Here is an 18,705-nt window from a genome sequence, read left to right on the forward strand (position 1 = left end):
GGATGTCACTGGGTCTTTGCTCAGGATCTCCCTGATTAAATGTGACAGCCAGCGTGGAAGGGGGGTTGCGGGGTGTCTACCGGGATGCTACCACAGGGGTGCCGTGTGAGCATGGTGTCCCGGGGCTGCCAGGGTGCTGCTGGGGGAGTGCTCCTCCCAAGGGACTCCCGGGTTTTAGAGCCACCCCCGCTGATTTGGGGAGGGGGCGATTTGTGCCCCTCGAATGCATCAGCAGCAGATGCTGCATCTCCATGGTAACCCTGACCCCATTTTGGGGTGCTGCCGTGTCTCTATGGTAACATCAAGCCTCCATTTTGGGGGTGCTGCCCTATCTCTATGGTAACCCTGACCCCAACTTTGGGGTGCTGCCCCATCTCTCTGATAACCCTGACCCCAATTTTGGGGTGCAGCCCCATCTCTCCGATAACCCCAACCCAGTCTCCTCCGCTCCCCTTATTCTCCCCCCCGCCTTTTGGGGTGCTGCCATGGAAACCCCGACCCCGTTTCGGGGCGCTGCCCGTCTCCATGGTAACCCGGGCGGGAAGGGGCGGGCGGCGGCGGGAGGCGGCGGCGGCGGGAGCCCGGCCCCGGTCCCCGGTCCCAGCCCCCGGCGCCGCTGCCGGCCCCGCGCGTCCCCGCCGGCTCCTCCCGGCCGTCCCGGTGGGTGCGACCGGGCCCCGGCGGGGCCGAGCGCTCCCGGGATGTCGGACCCGAGCTGCTGGGGAGCCGCCCCGCCCGGTTACCGGGGCCAGCGGGCGGCCGGCGCTCTGCTCCAGCGCTCCAAGAGGTACCGGGGGCGCACCACGGAGAGTGTGGGTTGGGGGGGGCCGTGTACCCCCGGGCGTGGCGGCTGTGCACCGGGGTGCGTGGTTTGGGGGGGCTGTGCACCGGAGGTGCACCCCGGCGCGCGTGGGTTGCAGGGGAGGGAACATGCATGCGGGGGGCTCACTGGAGTGTACGGTTTTGGGGGGCTGTGCACCAGGGTGCGTGGGTTGGGGGGGGCTTTGCACCAGGGAGCACACCGGGGTGTGTGGGTGCAGGGGGAGAGTGTTTGCACCAAGAGGGCACACGGGAGTGTGTGAGTTTGGGGGGTATTTGCAGTGGGGGGGGAAACCGGAGGTGCATGGTTTGGGTGGACTTTGCACCAGGGTGCACCCTGGGGTGCACCGTTTGGGGGGGTCTGTGCACTTGGGGGTGCACACCGAGGTGTGTGGCTTAGGGGAGCTGTGCACCATGGCTGCACCTTTTCGGAGGGTTTTGGTCACTGGACGGGGGGAGAGTGCATCCCCAGAGCCCCCAGGTTGCTGGGGTGGGGTGTGCTGTGCGTCGGGGCGGGTGCATTGTTTGGGAGCCCAGGGCCATGGGGGTGCATATTTTAGGGTACCATGGCATTAGGGGATGCATTAGGTGTGTAATGAACCTGCTGAGCCCCCCAGGTGCAGGCAGTGGGGGCTGGCACCTCCGTCCAGCAGATTTGGGGTGCGTGCTGTAGCCAACTGAGGCTTCAAACCCTTCCCTGGCTTGATATGAAAAAAAGGTGTTTGAAGACAGCGCGGAGGCAGAGTGGAGATATTCCCATTGTCAATGTCTCTCCATATTACCGTGGGCTGGCACAAAGCGACACGGTTGCTTAGCAAATGAATCCACCCAGCACCGATCGCGGCCCCGTGAGGCACCTGCTTCCCCCAGGCTGCAGGAATTACTGCTAACAGCACCTGGGGATGGGCCGGGGGGATGCTTAATAAACGAGAAAAGGCGTTGGATGGGGTTTTCCAACCTGGGGTGGCTGAACCAAAGGGGCCCTGGGAGAGATGTGTAATTGGAGAGATGATCCAGGCAGTCATCTGTGTCCAGCTGAGCGTGATGAGGCTGTAATTCTCATGAAGGGCAGAAGGATTTGCTCTTCTTTCATTGGTATTCCTAGAATCCATGGTGAGAACTGGTCTGGCCTATTTTACAGTGGGCAGAAAGCAGATGATGTTATTTAAGTGGGATTAAGAGGTCTGAGGGATCCTAATTTCCCACGGGGGATGCTGGGCTGGCTGGTGCAGGGCAGAACGGTCGGCGGTTCAGTGCTTGATGGGGCTCTTCTCCCCCGTGGATGCTGCCCGTGGCTGTTCACGCCTTGTACACCGCAGGAAAACGTGCCAGCAAGTGTAACAGGTACCATTTCCTACCCACTGATGGGAAACTGTGGCATGGGGACACGCGGGGATGAGTCCTGAGGAGCAGGGCGGCTTCTTTAGGTTGTTTTCTTGCAGCGCAAAGAGATAAATAAGTCTTGATGCAACTTGGCACCCCATGATTCCCTGTGAGGATTTGGGATTTTGCTCAGTGCTCCAGGGTGGGTTAATAAGAGCATCCGTGGTGCCAGGTTTCTGGCTGGGGTGGGTTAATAAGAGCATCCGCAGTGCCAGGTTTTTGGCTGGGGTGGGTTGAGGGGCCAGGGTGGCTCCGCAGAGTGATGCCGGGTGCCTGGTGGGGTTGTTGTGACGATGTGCTGGGGTTGTTGTGACGATGTGGTGGGGTCGTCTGGCCTGTACGAGGCAGCGTGGTGCATTTCCCCATCCAGACCCCGGTTCCCAGCCTCCCCCATCCCAGCCTCCATCCCCAGTTCGGCGCCGTCCCAAGCCACAGAGAAGAAATGTCATGGAGAAACTTAGCGATGCGGCTCCTTGGTTCAGCGCACTTCAACATTAAACACAAGCTTATCCCACTGGAAGATGATTTTTCCAGGATGTGGTGATCCATAGCCCTTCCCTAAATCTCTAGGCATTTAAGCACTGTGCGCCCGTTTTGGGGGGATACAGAGGAAAAGTGTTCTCTGCACCCACGTGAAGAAGGGAGCCGGGAGCAGAAACTCGTGCTCTGAATCACGTAGCTGGGAGCGGAGCCACCCGCCTGCCCTTTGAGACTGCGCCTTCTCCCTTATCGCCCCGACCCTGCCCTTGCTGCCACGCTTCTCCCACCACCCTGCACCCGTTTTGCTCCAAAACGACGGCTTTTTGCCTGTTTTTTTCCCCCCGTTGCCAGGCTGGCACCTGGCACGTGGTGCTTGGTCGTCCTGGGAAGCCTGCAGGGTGGGATGCTGCGGGAGAGATGCGGGATGCTACAGCCCCTCCGTGGTTTTCCCGGTGATGTTGGCGTGACCCTCGGTATCGCACGGTGCTGACTCTTTGATACCCAAAACCACTCGTCTCGATCCACGCACCAGCACAGGTTGGGTTTGACCTGCTGGAAAGCAGCTCTGCGGAGAAAGAGCTGGGAGCTCTGAGGGACACCAGGGTGACCACGAGCCACCAACACGTCCTTGTGGCCACAAAGGCCAATGGTTTGTGGGGTGCGTGAGGAAGAGTGTGGGCAGTAGCTCCAGGGAGGTTGTTCTTCCCCTTCTGTTCTGCTCTGGGGAGGCCCCATCTGCAGAACTGGGACCAGTTCTGGGCTCCTCAGTTTAAGAAAGACAAGGAGAGAGCCCAGCACAGGGACACAAAGGTGCTGAGGGGTCTGGAGCATCTTTGTGATGAGGAGACAGAGAGCTGGGGCTGTTGAGCTGGAGAAGAGAAGCTGAGAGGGATCTGGTCAGTGGATCAATATGTCAGGGTGGGTGTCAGAGGATGGACCAGACTCTGTTCAGTGGTGCCCAACGCCAGGGTGAGGGGCAACGGGCACAGACTGGAACACAGGAGGCTCCATCAGAATATGGGGAGAAACGTCTGTGCTGGGAGGTGCCAGAGCCTGGCCCAGGCTGCCCAGAGCGGGTGTGGAGTCTCCTTCTCTGAGACATTCAGACCCCCTGGGATCCTGTGTGATCTGCTGGGTGACCCTGCGTGAGCAGGGCTTGGATGGGGGATCTCCAGAGGTCCCTCCAACCCCAACCACCCTGTGTGATTCTGTCACACACTTTCCACATCCTTTGAAATACATGCTGGATGGCAACAGCAGCACCAAGGCGGCCTCAGCGTGAGCAGCGCGGGAGATGCTGACAGTGATTTTTCCACTCCATTTTTGGTACCAAATGTGCAATTCGGTGATGGAGGCAGAGGGCAGCAGCCCCAGCTCCTGTCTCCGGGGCTCGGCAGCTCCTCTCTACCCCGGGGCTTGTTTCCAGCCCGAGGTTTCTGTGCGCGAAGGATGGGAACCAGCTGGAGATGATGCATGGGGCGAAGCGGGGGGGGTGAAGTGGTGCAAGATGGTTGCGGAGCCGAGGGTGGAGCACACGGAAACAGGAAACATCGGCCTCTCTCTGTGTCACCACGGCTGGAACTTGCTTCGTTAAAGATACATTTTCACTTCCAAAATGAAACCTCCCGTGCAGGGAGTGAGCCCCTGGTCCCTGGGGTGTCCCCCGCGCTGCGGGACGGGGACGCATGTGCACAGTGGAACGGCGAAGCTGGTGCTTGCTGGGTGCTGAGCCTCTGCTCGTGGCGGGTTTGCTTGCTGTGCCTCGGTTTCCCATCCGGAGCTGCGGTTTTGCTCTCGCTCCGGCAGTGGGTGCTGGGCTGTGAGTCTGCAGCCGCGGGTGCTGCAATGGGTGCTCAAGCCAGTGTTTAAGCAAGAAGATTCTCAAGCAGAAGAGTTGGGGCTCCCAGTTTTGGATACGGGGAGAATCCCTTTGCCTCGGGTTAATCCTTTTGATTTTGTGGGTATATCTGATGTTAAACGATGTCCTTTAATTAGAGGTACCCGTGCGGGTTCCTGTTACCGGCCCAGCGAGGAAATTTAGCGTCATCTGTGCAGAATTTGCAGCCCGAGGAAGCGCAGATAGAGGAAGGGGAAGGTCGTCCTGGCGCTTGAGCTGCTACTCTGTGCTGGAAATATCTGCAGTTCCCCCTTGGCAGAGGGAAAGAACTTAAATGAGCTGATCATGTTTTAAAGAGGGTTAAAATGGGCTGCAGATGGTGTTTAGTGACAGAGGGGTCCCCACTGTGACATGGGGACTGCCCAATATAAGGAGATGTATCAGAACTGGGGGCGTTTTCCAGGCGATGGAGCAGGTCGCGTTGTGGCCTGAAGCCGCCTGGGCATTTCCATCGCTTCCCCCTTTTACATCCCTTTTTCTATTCCTGCCCTCGGCGATGTGCCCGGGGGCTGCTGCTCTGTTCCCCCCAGCGAGCCAAAACCAGAAGTGGGACCTTGGCGAGACGGTTTGTCATTAAAAATAACCCCATTGTCCCATCTCCGGCAGCGCTGAACCAGGGACAGACCTCCCCTGCAGCAGGAGAGCCCTAATGGATGGGGTGACAACAGCCACATCCCCTGGCACAGGGCACCATGGGCCCGTTCGTGCCCAAACCTGCCCTTTCCTTCTGCAAATTAATTGCCTCTTTTTCTCCCCTAGTTGCCGAAGCAGCAATAGGAAGAGCTTAGTGGTGGGAACCCCCTCTCCGACCCTCTCCCGGCCTCTGTCCCCCCTCTCTGTGCCGACAGGTAAAGAGACGTCCCAGGGGGTGGGTTGAGCATCTCTCAAAATTACCACAATATTTTTTTTGTGGGGGGGTGTCTTCTACTTCTTCAGCATCTTGTTAGCAGCAGTGGGCTCTCTCCTGGCCTTGGGTGCCTTTTCCAGGAGGCAATAGCTTGAGAAATGATTTATCCCCTTTTTCCCTCACGGAACAATTTCTTCCCCAAAGGGCTGTGGGGCATTGGAACAGGCTGCCCAGGGCAGTGCTGGAGTCACCAGCCCTGGAGGGCTGGACAGACGGACATGAGGTTCTCAGGACATGGGGCAGTGCTGGGGGTGGGTTATGATTGGACTCCGTGGTCTTGAGGGGTTTTTCCAACCACAGTGATTCTGAGACTTCCCCCCTTCCCTCCCCACAGCCGGGAGCAGCCCCTTGGACAGCCCGCGCAACTTCTCCGCCAGCACCTCCGTCAACTTCCCCTTTGCTCGCAGGTGAGCCCCCAGCCCTCATCCCACACCATTAACATTCCCTAATAATTCTAACTCAACAGCTGGGATATGTTTTCATTCTTTGTCTTTGCTTTTGTTTCTTCTCCCCAGCCATGCTCCTCGGACTGACAGGTGAGCACCAGGGACACGCCGGGGCTGCCTTTGGGGAGACGTCTGCCCCACGTCAGCATGGCCCTTCATTAAGTGCATCCCCAGGTGGTAGATTTTGCACTTAGACTGGGTCCCCTGCAGCTCCAGGGACAGAAATGTCCCCGTTCCCATCACACTGTCCCTATTCCCAGCTCAGATGCTGCTTGGCCAGGTCCCCGTGGAGCAGATCTTGCTGCATCCCCTCCCTATCCCGCACAGCTGCCAAAATCCTGTTTAGCTAATTAATTAATTGCACACATGGGGAGGGCGGACAGCTGATGTTAACCCATCGATCATCCCATGGAAAAAAGCTGGAGGCTCACGGATGCTTTTCACGCTTGTAACAGAGCAGAAAGCCAAAGCAGGGGGCTGCGAGCCGGCCGGCGGTGAGGGCACGTGGTGATGCGGTGCCAAATCCGGCACCCGTCCGGCTCCCGCCGCCCTCGGCTCCCACGGGAAGCGGGAGGTGAAGGTCCTTGTCTTGACCTGGACATTGCCCCGTCCCTTACAAACGTCTCCGGGAGGAAACATTCGCCTACGTACGAGCGGTCGCCTTCCTGTTTATAACCGGGCTCAGCTCCGCGGCGCCTGTTGTCTTGGGATGGGGCTTTAGAAATCCCCATTTCTCCCAGGACAAAGCCCCAGGAGGCTGAAGTTTAGTCCGACTAAAAACCGGATTCCACTGTTCCTTTTCTCTTCTGCAGAACAACCCGCCCGCTCGCCTGCAAACCCCTCTCATTTCACCCAATTTCAGTCCATGCTGAAAAGAGATTTCAGGGTTTATTATTCCAGCCAAACCTGGATCCTCCTCCCCATCCTTATCGCTCTGATGTTATTTGCATTTAGATGTTGGTTTTTTTCCCTGTATGTGACGGGCGCGTTTGCACTCACAGGGCTGATGGCAGAAGGTGGTCACTGGCTTCGCTCCCCTCCTCTGGCTACGGGACCAACACCCCCAGCTCCACTGTCTCGGTAACGTTTGCTTTCTCATGGCAGCGGGCAAGAAGAACCCAAAACCTTTGATTTTTCATTAAATACCTCCTCAGGCCCCATCAGTTCTGAGGCAGCCCCTCCATTTCAAGGGGACCATGCGCTTTAGCCACTTTGTGCTTTCCAAATGTGCTTTTAAGAAAGGCGTAGAGTTTGGTGAATGGCTTTGCAGTATCCCTGGGTGTTATGGCATCCCCAGATGTCAGAGCACCCCTGAGCGTTACTGCGTCCCTGGGTGTTATTCATCCCTGGTGCTGCCCATTGGTGTTTCAGCCTCCTAAGAGGCTCTGAGGAATCTTTCCCTCGTGGTCATCTCCATCTCCTGATGTCCAGCATCCCTCTTCTTTTCCAGTCGTCCTCATCCTCCCAGGAGCGCCTGCACCAGCTGCCGTACCAGCCCACCCCCGACGAGCTGCATTTCCTTTCTAAGCATTTCCGCAGTACGGAGAGCGTCACGGACGAGGAGGGCCGGCACTCGCCCTGCCTGCGCCCGCGGTCCCGGAGCCTCAGGTACAGCACCCACCATGAGGAGCATCCACGGTGCTGCTGGGATGATGCACTGGGTGCTGGGACGTCCAGCGCGTCCTCTGCTCCTCTCAGGAGCTGTTCCTGGGATTTAATACATTTTTGACACCAGGGTGGTGAGAGCCTGGCCAAAGTTACCCAGAGAGGTGGTGGATGAACCATCCCTGGAGACATCCCAGGCCAGGCTGGACGGGGCTCTGAGCAACCTGAGCTGGTGAAGATGTCCCTGCTCGTGGCAGATGAGCTATTGGCTCCACTCAGATGAGCTTTAACGCTTGGGATCGGGAGTTGAGAGGAGGGAACAAATTAGTCTCCAGAAGCAGCAGCTATTTGCATAGATGGAAAGGACTTGGACCTTGTAACGCAGCTGGTTTCCTCACTCCGCAGCCCTGGACGGACGAGTGGAACATTTGATAATGAGGTTGTGATGATGAACCATGTCTACAAGGAGCGGTTCCCCAAGGTAACTGCTGGGACCAGGGAGGACGAGCATGTTAGTGCCTCCTTAGCCTCCTGACAGCATCTGCTCCAGAATGCACGGGTGGATACACCAGTCTCTGGAGACTCTGGTGGAGCTCTTCCAGCCTGCTGGAAGCTGGGTTCCAGGTGCGGCCAGGATGTCCACATGGATACTGGAGCTGTGGGAGGTGGTAGCATGAGATCCCAGTTGACCAAACCCAAAGCAAGAGGTGGTAGAATGAGATCCTGGCTGGCCAAACCCAACACGTGGTATGGGGGTACGTGTTCCTGGGCATCACCATCCATTCTGCCTTGCAGGCCACCGCCCAAATGGAAGAACGTCTGCAGGACACCATCACAAACTTCTCTCCGAGCAGCACTCTGCCGCTGGCAGACGGGGTGTTGGGCTTCATCCACCACCAGATCATCGAGCTGGCCCGTGACTGCCTAGCCAAGTCCCAGGGAGCTCTCATCACCTCCCGCTACTTCATGGAGCTGCAGGAGAAGCTTGAGAAGATGCTCCGAGATGTGAGTACGAGGCAGTTCCCTGCGCGGTGTCATCATCTGAGGCCACCGGTAGACACCTGGTTTCTGTCTCCTCTCCAACAGGCTCAGGAGCGTTCGGAGAGCGAGGAGGTGAAGTTCATTGACCAGCTGGTGAGGAAGCTGCTGATCATCATCTCCCGTCCCGCTCGCCTTCTGGAGTGCCTGGTAAGAAAGACATGGCAGCTCCTGATGTGCCTTGTCTTGCATGGACCATGAAAGACAAAGCATCTTCTCACCACTTTGCCTGATCCACAGTTTCCATGGGAACCACTGCTTCTCACCATCCTGGCCAGGCTGTAGCAAGGAGCTGAGACCACTCCTAGCATCAAAGCCATTTCTTGGAAAGGAGAAGCTGTTTTTTCCTTGCAGAGTAGGGACATGTGAACTTCTCGGCAAGCTTTCTCATCCTTTTTCAGGATTTTTTAGTTTTTGCACTGAATTTCTAAAGCACTCGCCGTTGTGCTGTGGTTCCTGCAGCTGGAAGGAGGAGCTCTTGGGGCTTTGTTTTTTTCCCATCAACCCTTCATGTGGGGAAGAGCCTTGCTCCTCAACTCCACTTGGTTTTCCCCATCCAGGAGTTTGACCCGGAGGAGTTTTACCACCTCCTGGAAGCTGCGGAGGGACACGCGAAAGTTGGCCAGGGAATAAAGACTGATATTCCCCGCTATATCATCAGCCAACTGGGGCTCGTCAAGGACCCGCTGGAGGGTAGGGAAGCACTTGGCTTGGTGGCTTTGAGGTCTGCAGTGGGATGGGGACTCCCAGTTTGGCCACTGGTGTGCGTGAATGAGCACTGGGAGGTGGCAGAGGGACCAGCAGGGCTGAGCTGGTGTCATGGGGTGGGTCACAGCAGGATCAGGACAATGTCCAGGTCTCCCAGGCCACCCCACATCCCTGGTTATGGCTCCCAAACTTCAGCAAAGCAGATTAAGCTCAAGAGCACTTAATCTATAGGGAACCACAGCCTTGGGAGGGGAACCATAATTCCTGAAGAACGTGGGGATGACTATGGGAAAAAGGGAATTATATAAAATAAATGTTTAACCTTGTGTTGAACCTCTTAATGCCATGGCCTGGATTTCTCCATCCGATAGCTTGAGCAAAGTATGTGGCTAAATCTCCAAGCTTGGAGGGAAAGTAGTTGGTGGGGGGTTATTTTGGTGAGGGCTGAGGATGAAGAAGGTGAAAACCATCCCTGTCTTCTGCAGAAATGGTGCAACTGGATCACTTTGACAGTGGGAACACCATTACACCGGAGAACGATGACACCTGTGAGGTGAGTATGGTCCTACCTGCCCGTCCCACCTGCTGCCTCCAGCCTTGTCCTGTGTCACCCACACCAAAGCGGCTCCTCTGCTCTCTTAGGCTGCGAGGTGTTCATTCAGGTTGTCCCCAAGGGTGGCTGCTCTATTTGGGTGTCACCTCTCACAGTCCCTCCTCTGGCTTCTGGGCTCTTGACCTGCAGAGCATCTTCGTCTCCTGGTTTGGGGCTGGTGGCTGGAGAGGGGCCAGAGAGGGGTGTTCTCTGGTAGTGAGGAGCACTCGGAGGTGACACCTGGTGGTGCTTGGTGAAGTGCTGATGGCACTCAGAGCGCTGGCACAAATACATTAAAAACCTTTCGTGTCTTCTTCAGAGCCGACCTTCGGCCACCGCCCCTCGGAGGAAGCCCTGCGAGGGGGACTTTGAGACCATCAAGCTGATCAGCAATGGGGCTTACGGGTGAGTTGGGAAGTTCCTAACACTTGTCTCCATCTCTAAACATCTCCAAAGTCCTCCCCGGCTGGGCCTTGTGGTGCGGCGTGGTCAGTCCTGGCGTTAGAGGACGTGTTTAGAGGTCCAGCGTTGTGCCCTCTCCTAGGGCCGTGTACCTGGTGAGGCACCGGGAGACGCGGCAGCGCTTCGCCTTGAAGAAGATCAACAAGCAGAACCTCATCCTGAGGAACCAGATCCAGCAGGTGTTTGTGGAGAGGGACATCCTCACCTTTGCGGAGAACCCCTTTGTGGTCAGCATGTTCTGCTCTTTCGAGACGAAGCGGCACCTCTGCATGGTGATGGAGTACGTGGAAGGTGAGAACGGGATTCAGGGGAGTATCAATGTCTGAGCATTGAAGACACCACCTGGGCATCTCCTGCCCTGCTTTGCTTCAAGAGTGGAGGGAAGCATGAGGAGATCCTGCATCTCACCTTGATGAAGGTGGTGGTGCTCACCTAGGAGAGAGTTTGTTCCCCATGCCTGGGGATCAACGCTGCTCCAAGGGAGGACAGGAGAGTCTGGTTGGGATCCTACTTGGCAGAAGAGTCAATGTCACCATTCCCAGTGACCTCTCTGCCCTCTCTGAGCACCCCATGCTCAGGAGGACCCATGTCCCCACAGGGGGTGATTGTGCCACGTTGCTGAAGAACATGGGCCCGCTGCCTGTGGACATGGCAAAGATGTACTTCGCCGAGACCGTGCTCGCACTGGAGTATCTGCACAACTACGGCATCGTCCACCGTGACCTCAAACCTGACAAGTGAGGATGTGGGTCAGGGCTGAGCAAGGACGGGGTTGGGTTGGAGTGAGGATGAGAGCGGGACTGATCCAAGCCAAGAGGATAAGGCAGGATGAGGTCATGGGTTTTTGGTGCCCAAAGACCTTGAGGTCCAGCTGGTCCTGCACAGGTCTCCTCAGAAGCAAACAGCATCATCGTGGGGTGTCTGTCTTGTCTTGCAGTTTGCTCATCACCTCCATGGGCCACATAAAGCTGACAGACTTCGGTCTGTCAAAGATCGGCTTGATGAACATGACCACAAACCTCTACGAAGGGCACATGGAGAAGGACACTCGGGAGTTCATGGACAAGCAGGTACGAGGTCCTGCTCCGCTCGGCCGATCTGGTGTCACCGGGGACTGGGATGGCCTCAGGACCTGCTGCAAAGGTCCTTGCAGAGGCACCAGCTGCTGCTCCCCATGCAGGTGTGTGGCACCCCGGAGTACATCGCCCCAGAAGTCATCCTCATCCAGGGCTACGGGAAGCCCGTCGACTGGTGGGCCATGGGCATCATCCTCTACGAGTTCCTGGTGGGCTGCGTCCCCTTCTTCGGGGACACCCCTGAGGAGCTCTTTGGGCAGGTCATCAGCGGTGAGTGTTGGTGGCAGCGCTGCTCCTCGGATTGCTCTTCCCAGTGGTCATGGCCCATCCTCAACACCTGGAGAGTTTCGTTCCTCCATTTCACACCTACATTTTCACCCTCCTTGCAGCACTTTGTTGCATCTCCTTGAGAGAGAATGTTGAACAGCGAGGAGGCTCCTCAAGCTTTGATTTCCCACTTTGGGCAGATGTTTTAATCTCCTGGGGGACTCTTCTCTTGCCCAGAAGTGTCTTCTCCACCAACCTTGAATCATCACAGCCCCCATCACGTCCAAATTCTTCCAGCCGCCCCAAACTTGTTTTCCTTTCTCCCTGCAGATGAAATTATGTGGCCGGAAGGGGACGAGGCTCTTCCCGCAGACGCCCAGGACCTGATCATGAGGTTGCTGAGACAGTGTCCCCTCGAGCGCTTGGGCACCGGTATGCGTGGACTAGATGAGCTTTGAAGGTCCCTTCCAACCCAAACTAGTCCATGAGTCTATGACTTGCTCTGCATGGAGGAGGGACCATGGCATTTGGGATGGGAACGGGAGCATCCCCCGTCCCCCTGACAGGGTGTCTCTCCTGGCAGGGGGTGCACACGAGGTGAAGCACCATTCCTTCTTCCTGCACCTGGACTGGAATGGGCTGCTGCGGCAGAAAGCCGAGTTCATCCCGCAGCTGGAGTCAGAGGAGGACACCAGCTACTTCGACAGTGAGGCCAAATCCATCCCCTTTTCCCCTTCACCCCCCCACACCATTCCTCTATCCCAGCCACAGGTCGGATGCTCCCACGGGAGATGTAAATTGGTCCCTTTACAACCCAGGTTGCAAAACAAATGCAGTCCTGTTGCCACACTGCTCAGCCTTACCAAACGCCTTATTTTCTCCTCAAAAAACTTCCCTGGGGTTTGGGACCAGGCTTAGTACTGGGTCCAGTTCTGGGCTCCCCAGTTCAAGAAGGACAAGGAATTGCTGGAGAGAGCCCTGCACAGGGACACAAAGATGCTGAGGGGTCTGGAGCATCTTTGTGATGAGGAGACTGAGAGAGCTGGGGCTGTTGAGCTGGAGAAGAGAAGCTGAGAGGGATCTGATCAGTGGATCAATATGTCAGGGTGGGTGTCAGAGGATGGACCAGACTCTGTTCAGTGGTGCCCAACGCCAGGGTGAGGGGCAACGGGCACAGACTGGAACACAGGAGGCTCCATCAGCATATGGGAAGAAACGTCGGTGCTGGGAGGTGCCAGAGCCTGGCCCAGGCTGCCCAGAGCGGGTGTGGAGTCTCCTGCTCTGAGACATTCAGACCCCCTGGGATCCTGTGTGATCTGCTCTAGTGACCCTGCGTGAGCAGGGCTTGGATGGGGGATCTCCAGAGGTCCCTCCAACCCCAAGCACCCCGTGACTCTGTGACTCTGCCTCTCGCTCTCAGCTCGCTCCGAGAGGTATCGCCACTTGGATTCGGAGGATGAAGAAACCAACGACGAGGAATCGTCTGTGGAGATCGGGCAGTTCTCCTCCTGCTCCCATCGCTTCAGCAAGGTGCTCCCATCCTTCCTCCGGCAGCTGAAACGCCGGCGCCGCACTTGTGCTGAGCATCCATGTCCCTGGGGATTCTTCTGCTCTTGGCTGACATCTCCTCTCCTCCTCAGGTGTACAGCAGCTCCGAATTCCTGGCGGCCAACTCCAACCTCAGCCTCTCGTCATCCTCCGACCGGAGTCACAGCGAGGACAAAGAGGAGCGATGGGACCGGCACTCGGGAGATGAGGACAGGAGCCGGCTGGCGGGCACGGAGCCCCGGTGCGTGCCGAGACAGGGGATGCACCAAGGGTTTGTGCCGGCATCGAGGGTTTGTGCTGGCACCCCTTGTTTGCACGAGCATCGAGTGTTTGTGCTGGCATCAAAGATTTGTGCCAGCTCCAAGGGTTTTAGAATCACTGAGGGTTTGTGTTGGCACCAAGGGTTTAGGCTGGCATTGAGGATTAGTGCCAGGACTATGCGTGTGTGCTGGCATTGAGGGTTTGTGTCAGCGCTGAGGGTTTGTGCTGCTATTGAAGATTTGTGCTGGCATCGAGGATTTGTGCCAGCACCAAGAGTTTGCGCCAGCGTCAAGGATTTGTGCCAGCATTGAGGGTTTGCACCAACATCAAGGATTTGTATCAGCATCAAGGGTTTGTACCAGCATCAAAGATTTGTACCAGCCTCAAGGGTTTGTGCTGGCAATGGGAGTTTTCACCAGCCCTGAGGGTTTGCAAAGGTGTTGGTGGGACAGCTCCTGGGCTCCTGCGCGGTTTGGTGTCACCCCTGTCACCCCTGTTCGGTTGCCCTGAGCCCTGCGCTGTCCCCACAGGCTGCGCTCCTGGACGTCCAGCAGCTCCACGCCGTACAGCTCCCGGCACGAGCGCAGCCGCAGCCCCGCCGCGCTGCCCAGCACCTACAGCCTGGACACCATGCCCAAGTTCGCCTTCTCCTCGGAGGACGAAAGCCCTTGCGTGGTGTCCTCCAAGCCGGAGAGACCCAAATTTGTGCTGGGAGACGCCGACACGGGGACCGGCAACATGGTGAAGCCGTCGGCATTATCCGGTATGTAGGTGCCGGTGCGGGATGCTCTGGGGGCAGCTGGGGTGGTGTGGGGTGGCTTCTCCATGTCCCCAAATTCTCCTTCGTCACCTCTGCGCAGCGGATCTCGCCAGCCTGAACCGCATCCGCCTCCGGAGCAACAGCACCGGCACCAAAAACTCGGCTCCTCGGGGCCTGGAGCCGGGCGGGAGCCGTCGGCTGGGCAGCCAGAAGGACATCCCAGACAGACAGAGATCCTCGCCGGGTGGCCGTGTCCCCAAATCCGCCTCCGTCTCAGCCCTGTCCCTCATCATCACCTCAGGTCCGTGTGCCGTGCGGTCTGTCCCGCCGCGTGGCGGTTGCCGCGTGTTTTTCCCGAGCTGAACCGGCTTTTCCTGCCCACAGATGATTTCAGCGGCGGCGCCTTGATGAGCCCCATCTCCCCCCACTCCCTCTCATCCAACCCCTCTTCCCGCGACTCCTCCCCGAGCCGGGACTCATCCCTGGCCATCACCAGCCTGCGGCCCCCCATCATCATCCACAGCTCGGGCAAGAAGTACGGCTTCACCCTGCGCGCCATCCGCGTCTACATGGGGGACAGTGACGTCTACACTGTCCACCATATGGTCTGGGTAGGTGGCCTGGGCTCTGCGTGGGGTGGTGCCGGTCACATTTCCCAATGGGAAAACCCCGGGAGGAAACTGCGGCTTGCATCCGTTAACATCTCAGTGTTTTGGTTGCAGAGCGTGGAAGAGGGGAGCCCGGCGCAGGAAGCGGGGCTGAGGGCGGGTGATCTCATCACCCACGTGAACGGCGAGTCCGTGCTGGGTTTGGTTCACCGGGACGTCGTGGAGCTGCTGCTGAAGGTAGCTGAGCGGTGCTGCTCTGTTCAGCCGCACCAGCGCGTCCATCCGGCGGCTCCACAGCGTCTCATCTGGTTCTTGGGCTACAGTGACGTGTTTTTGTTCCCCTCAGAGTGGGAATAAAGTGGCCCTGCGCACAACTGCCCTGGAAAACACTTCCATCAAAATCGGCCCCGCGCGGAAGAACAGCTCCAAGACGCGGATGGCGCGGAGGAGTAAGAAGAGCAGGAAAAGGGACGGCCAGGACAGGTGGGGACAACCCGGTGGGACAAAATGGCGTTTGTCCTGGGGGGATGCTCTGGCTCTCCGTACCGGGGTGTTTGATGGGGTCCAGTTCTGGCAGATTCAGGTCCCTGGCTTTGAGGAGAAACCGGGGCTCTTCCTTTCCCCACCACCATTGTGTCCTCCCCCCAAGCAGGAGAAAAACCCTTTTCAAGAAGATCTCCAAGCAGTCGTCGGTCCTGCACACCAGCCGCAGCTTCTCCTCCGGTCTCCACCACTCTCTGTCCTCCAGCGAAAGCCTCCCGGAGTCCCCAACGCACAGCGTGTCCCCCGGTCCCCCCACCCCCTGCCGCAGCCCTGCTCCCGACCTGCCCCCAGGTACCCGTGGCGAGGGGGGAGGATATTTGCTCCGGGCAAGGCGGGGATGCCACGTGTCACTCTGTCCCTCACCATGCGCTGTTTCTCTTTGTCCCCCAGACGCTGTGTCCCCACAGAGCACCTCTCCCTCCTCCAGCACCCCGACGTCCCCCGCCGGGCACGTGCGCCCCAGCTCCCTGCACGGGCTGGCGCCCAAGCTGGGGGGGCAACGCTACAAAGTGGGACGGCGCAAATCCACCAGCAGCATCCCCCCCTCGCCCCTGGCCTGCACCCCTTCCTCCGCCCCGCGCCCGCCTTCTCCCCAACGCTCCCCGTCCCCGCTTCCTGGTTACCCCAAAGCCCCCCATCATTCCTTCCAGGGCAAGACCTTGTCCCCCCCCACCATCATCCGGCAGAGCTCGCGGCCCCGCAGCACCGACTGCCCCCGCTCCCCCCTCCTCAAACGCGTCCAGTCGGCCGAGAAGATCGTCACCATCCTGGCGGAGAAGAAAACCGGGGGCAGCCGCAAACTGGGGCTGGAGATGCCGGCGATGGACGGCGAGGCCATGGGGGAGGGTGAAGCGCCGGCGTACCCCGGGGAACACGGTTATCATCCCCCTGGCTCCCGGCACGACCGGGACCAGGAGATGGTGGTCATGCGGCGCCTGAACCTCTCGGAGCGTCGGGACTCCTTCAAGAAGCAAGAAGCGGTTCAAGAAGTGAGTTTTGATGAACCGGAGCCGGTACCGGCAAGCGAAGACGGTGACAAGAGCGAAGCCGCACAGGGCGCTGCTCTCCGGTGTGGCGGCACCAAGCCTGGCGCGGTGCCGCAGATCGCGGTGCAGGGCTCCGAGAGCGACGAGCAGGAGCCGCCGGCGGCCGAGTGGGAATGTCGCGGCTCCTACCCCATCGGCAGCGCCACGCAGCCGGACGGCAGCGTCCCCTCGCCGTGCTGGGACAGGTGCGAGCAATGGGACCGCGGCTCCCGGCAGCACCGGGACTTCGGGGAGAGAACAACCGGCCACCAGCAACCGGTGCCGGTACGGGGCCGGGAGCCAGTGGGCGCTCCGGTGCCGGCGCCCCGGGGTGCTGTGTGGAATGGGGCCAAGCACCCCTGAGCCCCACGCCGGCACCCGGGGATGCCCCGTGACATCCACCACCTCCCGAAACAACCTTCCCGTGTGGCGTATCTATGAGATGAACCATCCCTGGAGCCGTTTTGGACGCCGGTGCCCCAGTGTTTCACCTCCGCCCCCAAATAGGCTTTTTGTACTCCCCGAAAGATGCTGATATTTTTATAGAGACACGGGAGCTTTTCCGGTGGCGGCGTTTCCCCGGCATGGCCCCAACCCTTTGTGTATAGAAAGGACTCGATGCAAATATTCGTTAATTAATTTATTACTTTTATAAGCTAAAGGGGCAGTGCAGGATGGTCGCAGGGTCCCATCCAGACCAGGGGGGTCCCCAGGTTTTTCCATGCAGTTCCCAGCCTGATTACATGATGTTTTCTAACCTTGCAAAGACCCACTTGCTTTTCCCCACTTTTTAACTTCAGTTTTAGTTGGAAACACCCTAAATCTCCTAAAAACGCCCATTAAGTGAGGTAATTGTAATATTTAAAATAATAATTAAAAATAAACAAGGCACAGCAACAGCCCCCCAGGCACTTGCGGCCCGAGCTGGGATGCATATGCCTGATTTTACATGCCTATGGGTCATTGTATGATGATGCATATGGTTCATTTTATAAGCGTATAGCAGATGTAAAGGTTTTAGTTCTTTTATTCGGAGCCTTTTGGAGCCGCTCGTCTCCAGCGGCTCAAGAAAAGCAAAGGCGGCCCCTTGGGGGCAGCAAGCGGATTTGAATATAAATGGGATTTTGGGGTCGGTTTTCGCTCTTTGCGTCTCTTCTGCCACTGCATCCCGCGGTGTCCGTCGGTCGGTGCAGACAGACGCCCGTCAAAAGCCAATATTTCTTTAGAAAAACAACAAGCAAACAACCACCCACCCACCCAGCAAGAGCCTGTGCTGCTGCTTCATCTGTAATTCGGAAATTTCACCCCCCTCTTTCCCTTGTCGCTTTTTATCCAACAAACTACGGCTCAGCCCAGCATTTCCCCCCCCATTTCTACTGTTTTCTATGATAGAAATGTTTCTATATGATAACGCATGTACTGGCTTGGCCCCCATGGCCACGTTTTACTGCCCCGGTGCTTTGGGCACCATCCTGGCAATGGGGGGGCCTGTCCCAAATTCGCCGACCCCCTGGTGCCACCGGCCGTCACCGTGCCGCCGCCAACAGGCACGTTTACAACCCCAAAGCAGCCGGTGGCTTTTTCAGTCGTGTGTTGGATCATTTTGTGCACGTGCGGTTTGTGCCAGGCTCCGGATCCCGCTCCCCCCCGTTAAACTGGTGTCGTTGAACCCCCAAAAATGAGCGGCCGGAGCCACTCGGTGTTCCCTTTGCTTCTTCCTCCGTTTTCTGTATGAAGGTCTCAGGAGGGCAGTGGGATCTGAGGGGGACGCTGGGCACCCCCTGCCCGCCAGGAGCTCGGCCACGCGCCGGCAGCATGGATACGGCAGGAAAAGCTATTTTTTTCATGGAAAACGTCTTCTAAACCAAGGGGACCGCGTCTTCCCGCGCAGCGCCAGCTTCGTTCTGCCTCCGGGGTGTTTGATGTTGTATTAAAAATGTTCCATTGGCTGAGCCCTGATGTGGTGTCTGCAGCCCGGGGGGTTTGGGGCGGGTGGGGGGATGGCGAGGGGTGATGGGGGCCGGGGCTGGGCTGGGGGTGCCCGGTACGGTACCCGGTGCAGAGTGCCCTGTGTCTGCAGTGCTCGGTGCAGCCCCGGTGCCCGGTGCAATGCCCGGTGTAGTCCTGGTACCCGATGGAGTCCCGGTGCCTGGTACAATGCCCAGTGCAGTCCCGGTACCAGATGCAATGCCCGATGCAGTCCCGGTACCCGTTGCAGTCCCGGCTCCCGGTACAATGCCCGGTGCAGTCCCGGTGCCCGGTGCAGTCCCGGTGCCCGGT

General features: G+C 58.2%; 1 protein-coding gene across 13 annotated transcripts in view; it reads left to right on the top strand.

The window, feature by feature from the left end:
* Positions 1-18,377, top strand: part of MAST3 (microtubule associated serine/threonine kinase 3) — a 24,652-nt gene extending 6,275 nt beyond the window's left edge. For 10 of the 13 annotated variants that reach the window (XM_065042446.1, XM_065042450.1, XM_065042452.1 and 7 more), the window contains 26 exons: positions 5,339-5,427; positions 5,821-5,893; positions 6,002-6,022; positions 6,934-7,012; positions 7,383-7,540; positions 7,943-8,018; positions 8,333-8,542; positions 8,624-8,725; positions 9,136-9,268; positions 9,769-9,836; positions 10,195-10,280; positions 10,420-10,628; positions 10,936-11,074; positions 11,275-11,407; positions 11,518-11,683; positions 12,011-12,112; positions 12,264-12,386; positions 13,101-13,210; positions 13,321-13,469; positions 14,020-14,252; positions 14,350-14,550; positions 14,634-14,860; positions 14,972-15,094; positions 15,204-15,340; positions 15,510-15,691; positions 15,791-18,377. In XM_065042446.1, the coding sequence (XP_064898518.1) occupies positions 5,339-5,427; positions 5,821-5,893; positions 6,002-6,022; positions 6,934-7,012; positions 7,383-7,540; positions 7,943-8,018; positions 8,333-8,542; positions 8,624-8,725; positions 9,136-9,268; positions 9,769-9,836; positions 10,195-10,280; positions 10,420-10,628; positions 10,936-11,074; positions 11,275-11,407; positions 11,518-11,683; positions 12,011-12,112; positions 12,264-12,386; positions 13,101-13,210; positions 13,321-13,469; positions 14,020-14,252; positions 14,350-14,550; positions 14,634-14,860; positions 14,972-15,094; positions 15,204-15,340; positions 15,510-15,691; positions 15,791-16,788 (4,327 nt within the window). In that variant the 3' untranslated portion in view covers positions 16,789-18,377. Of the gene's footprint in view, positions 1-550; positions 788-1,195; positions 2,164-5,338; positions 5,428-5,820; positions 5,894-6,001; positions 6,023-6,933; positions 7,013-7,382; positions 7,541-7,942; positions 8,019-8,332; positions 8,543-8,623; positions 8,726-9,135; positions 9,269-9,768; positions 9,837-10,194; positions 10,281-10,419; positions 10,629-10,935; positions 11,075-11,274; positions 11,408-11,517; positions 11,684-12,010; positions 12,113-12,263; positions 12,387-13,100; positions 13,211-13,320; positions 13,470-14,019; positions 14,253-14,349; positions 14,551-14,633; positions 14,861-14,971; positions 15,095-15,203; positions 15,341-15,509; positions 15,692-15,790 lie in introns of those variants that run through there. The other 3 variants (XM_065042449.1, XM_021291670.2, XM_065042457.1) reach the window with 3 other exon arrangements.
* The last annotated feature ends 328 nt before the right edge of the window (positions 18,378-18,705 follow it).

Source organism: Columba livia, chromosome 27, assembly GCF_036013475.1.
Source record: "Columba livia isolate bColLiv1 breed racing homer chromosome 27, bColLiv1.pat.W.v2, whole genome shotgun sequence".
NCBI lineage: Eukaryota > Metazoa > Chordata > Aves > Columbiformes > Columbidae > Columba > Columba livia.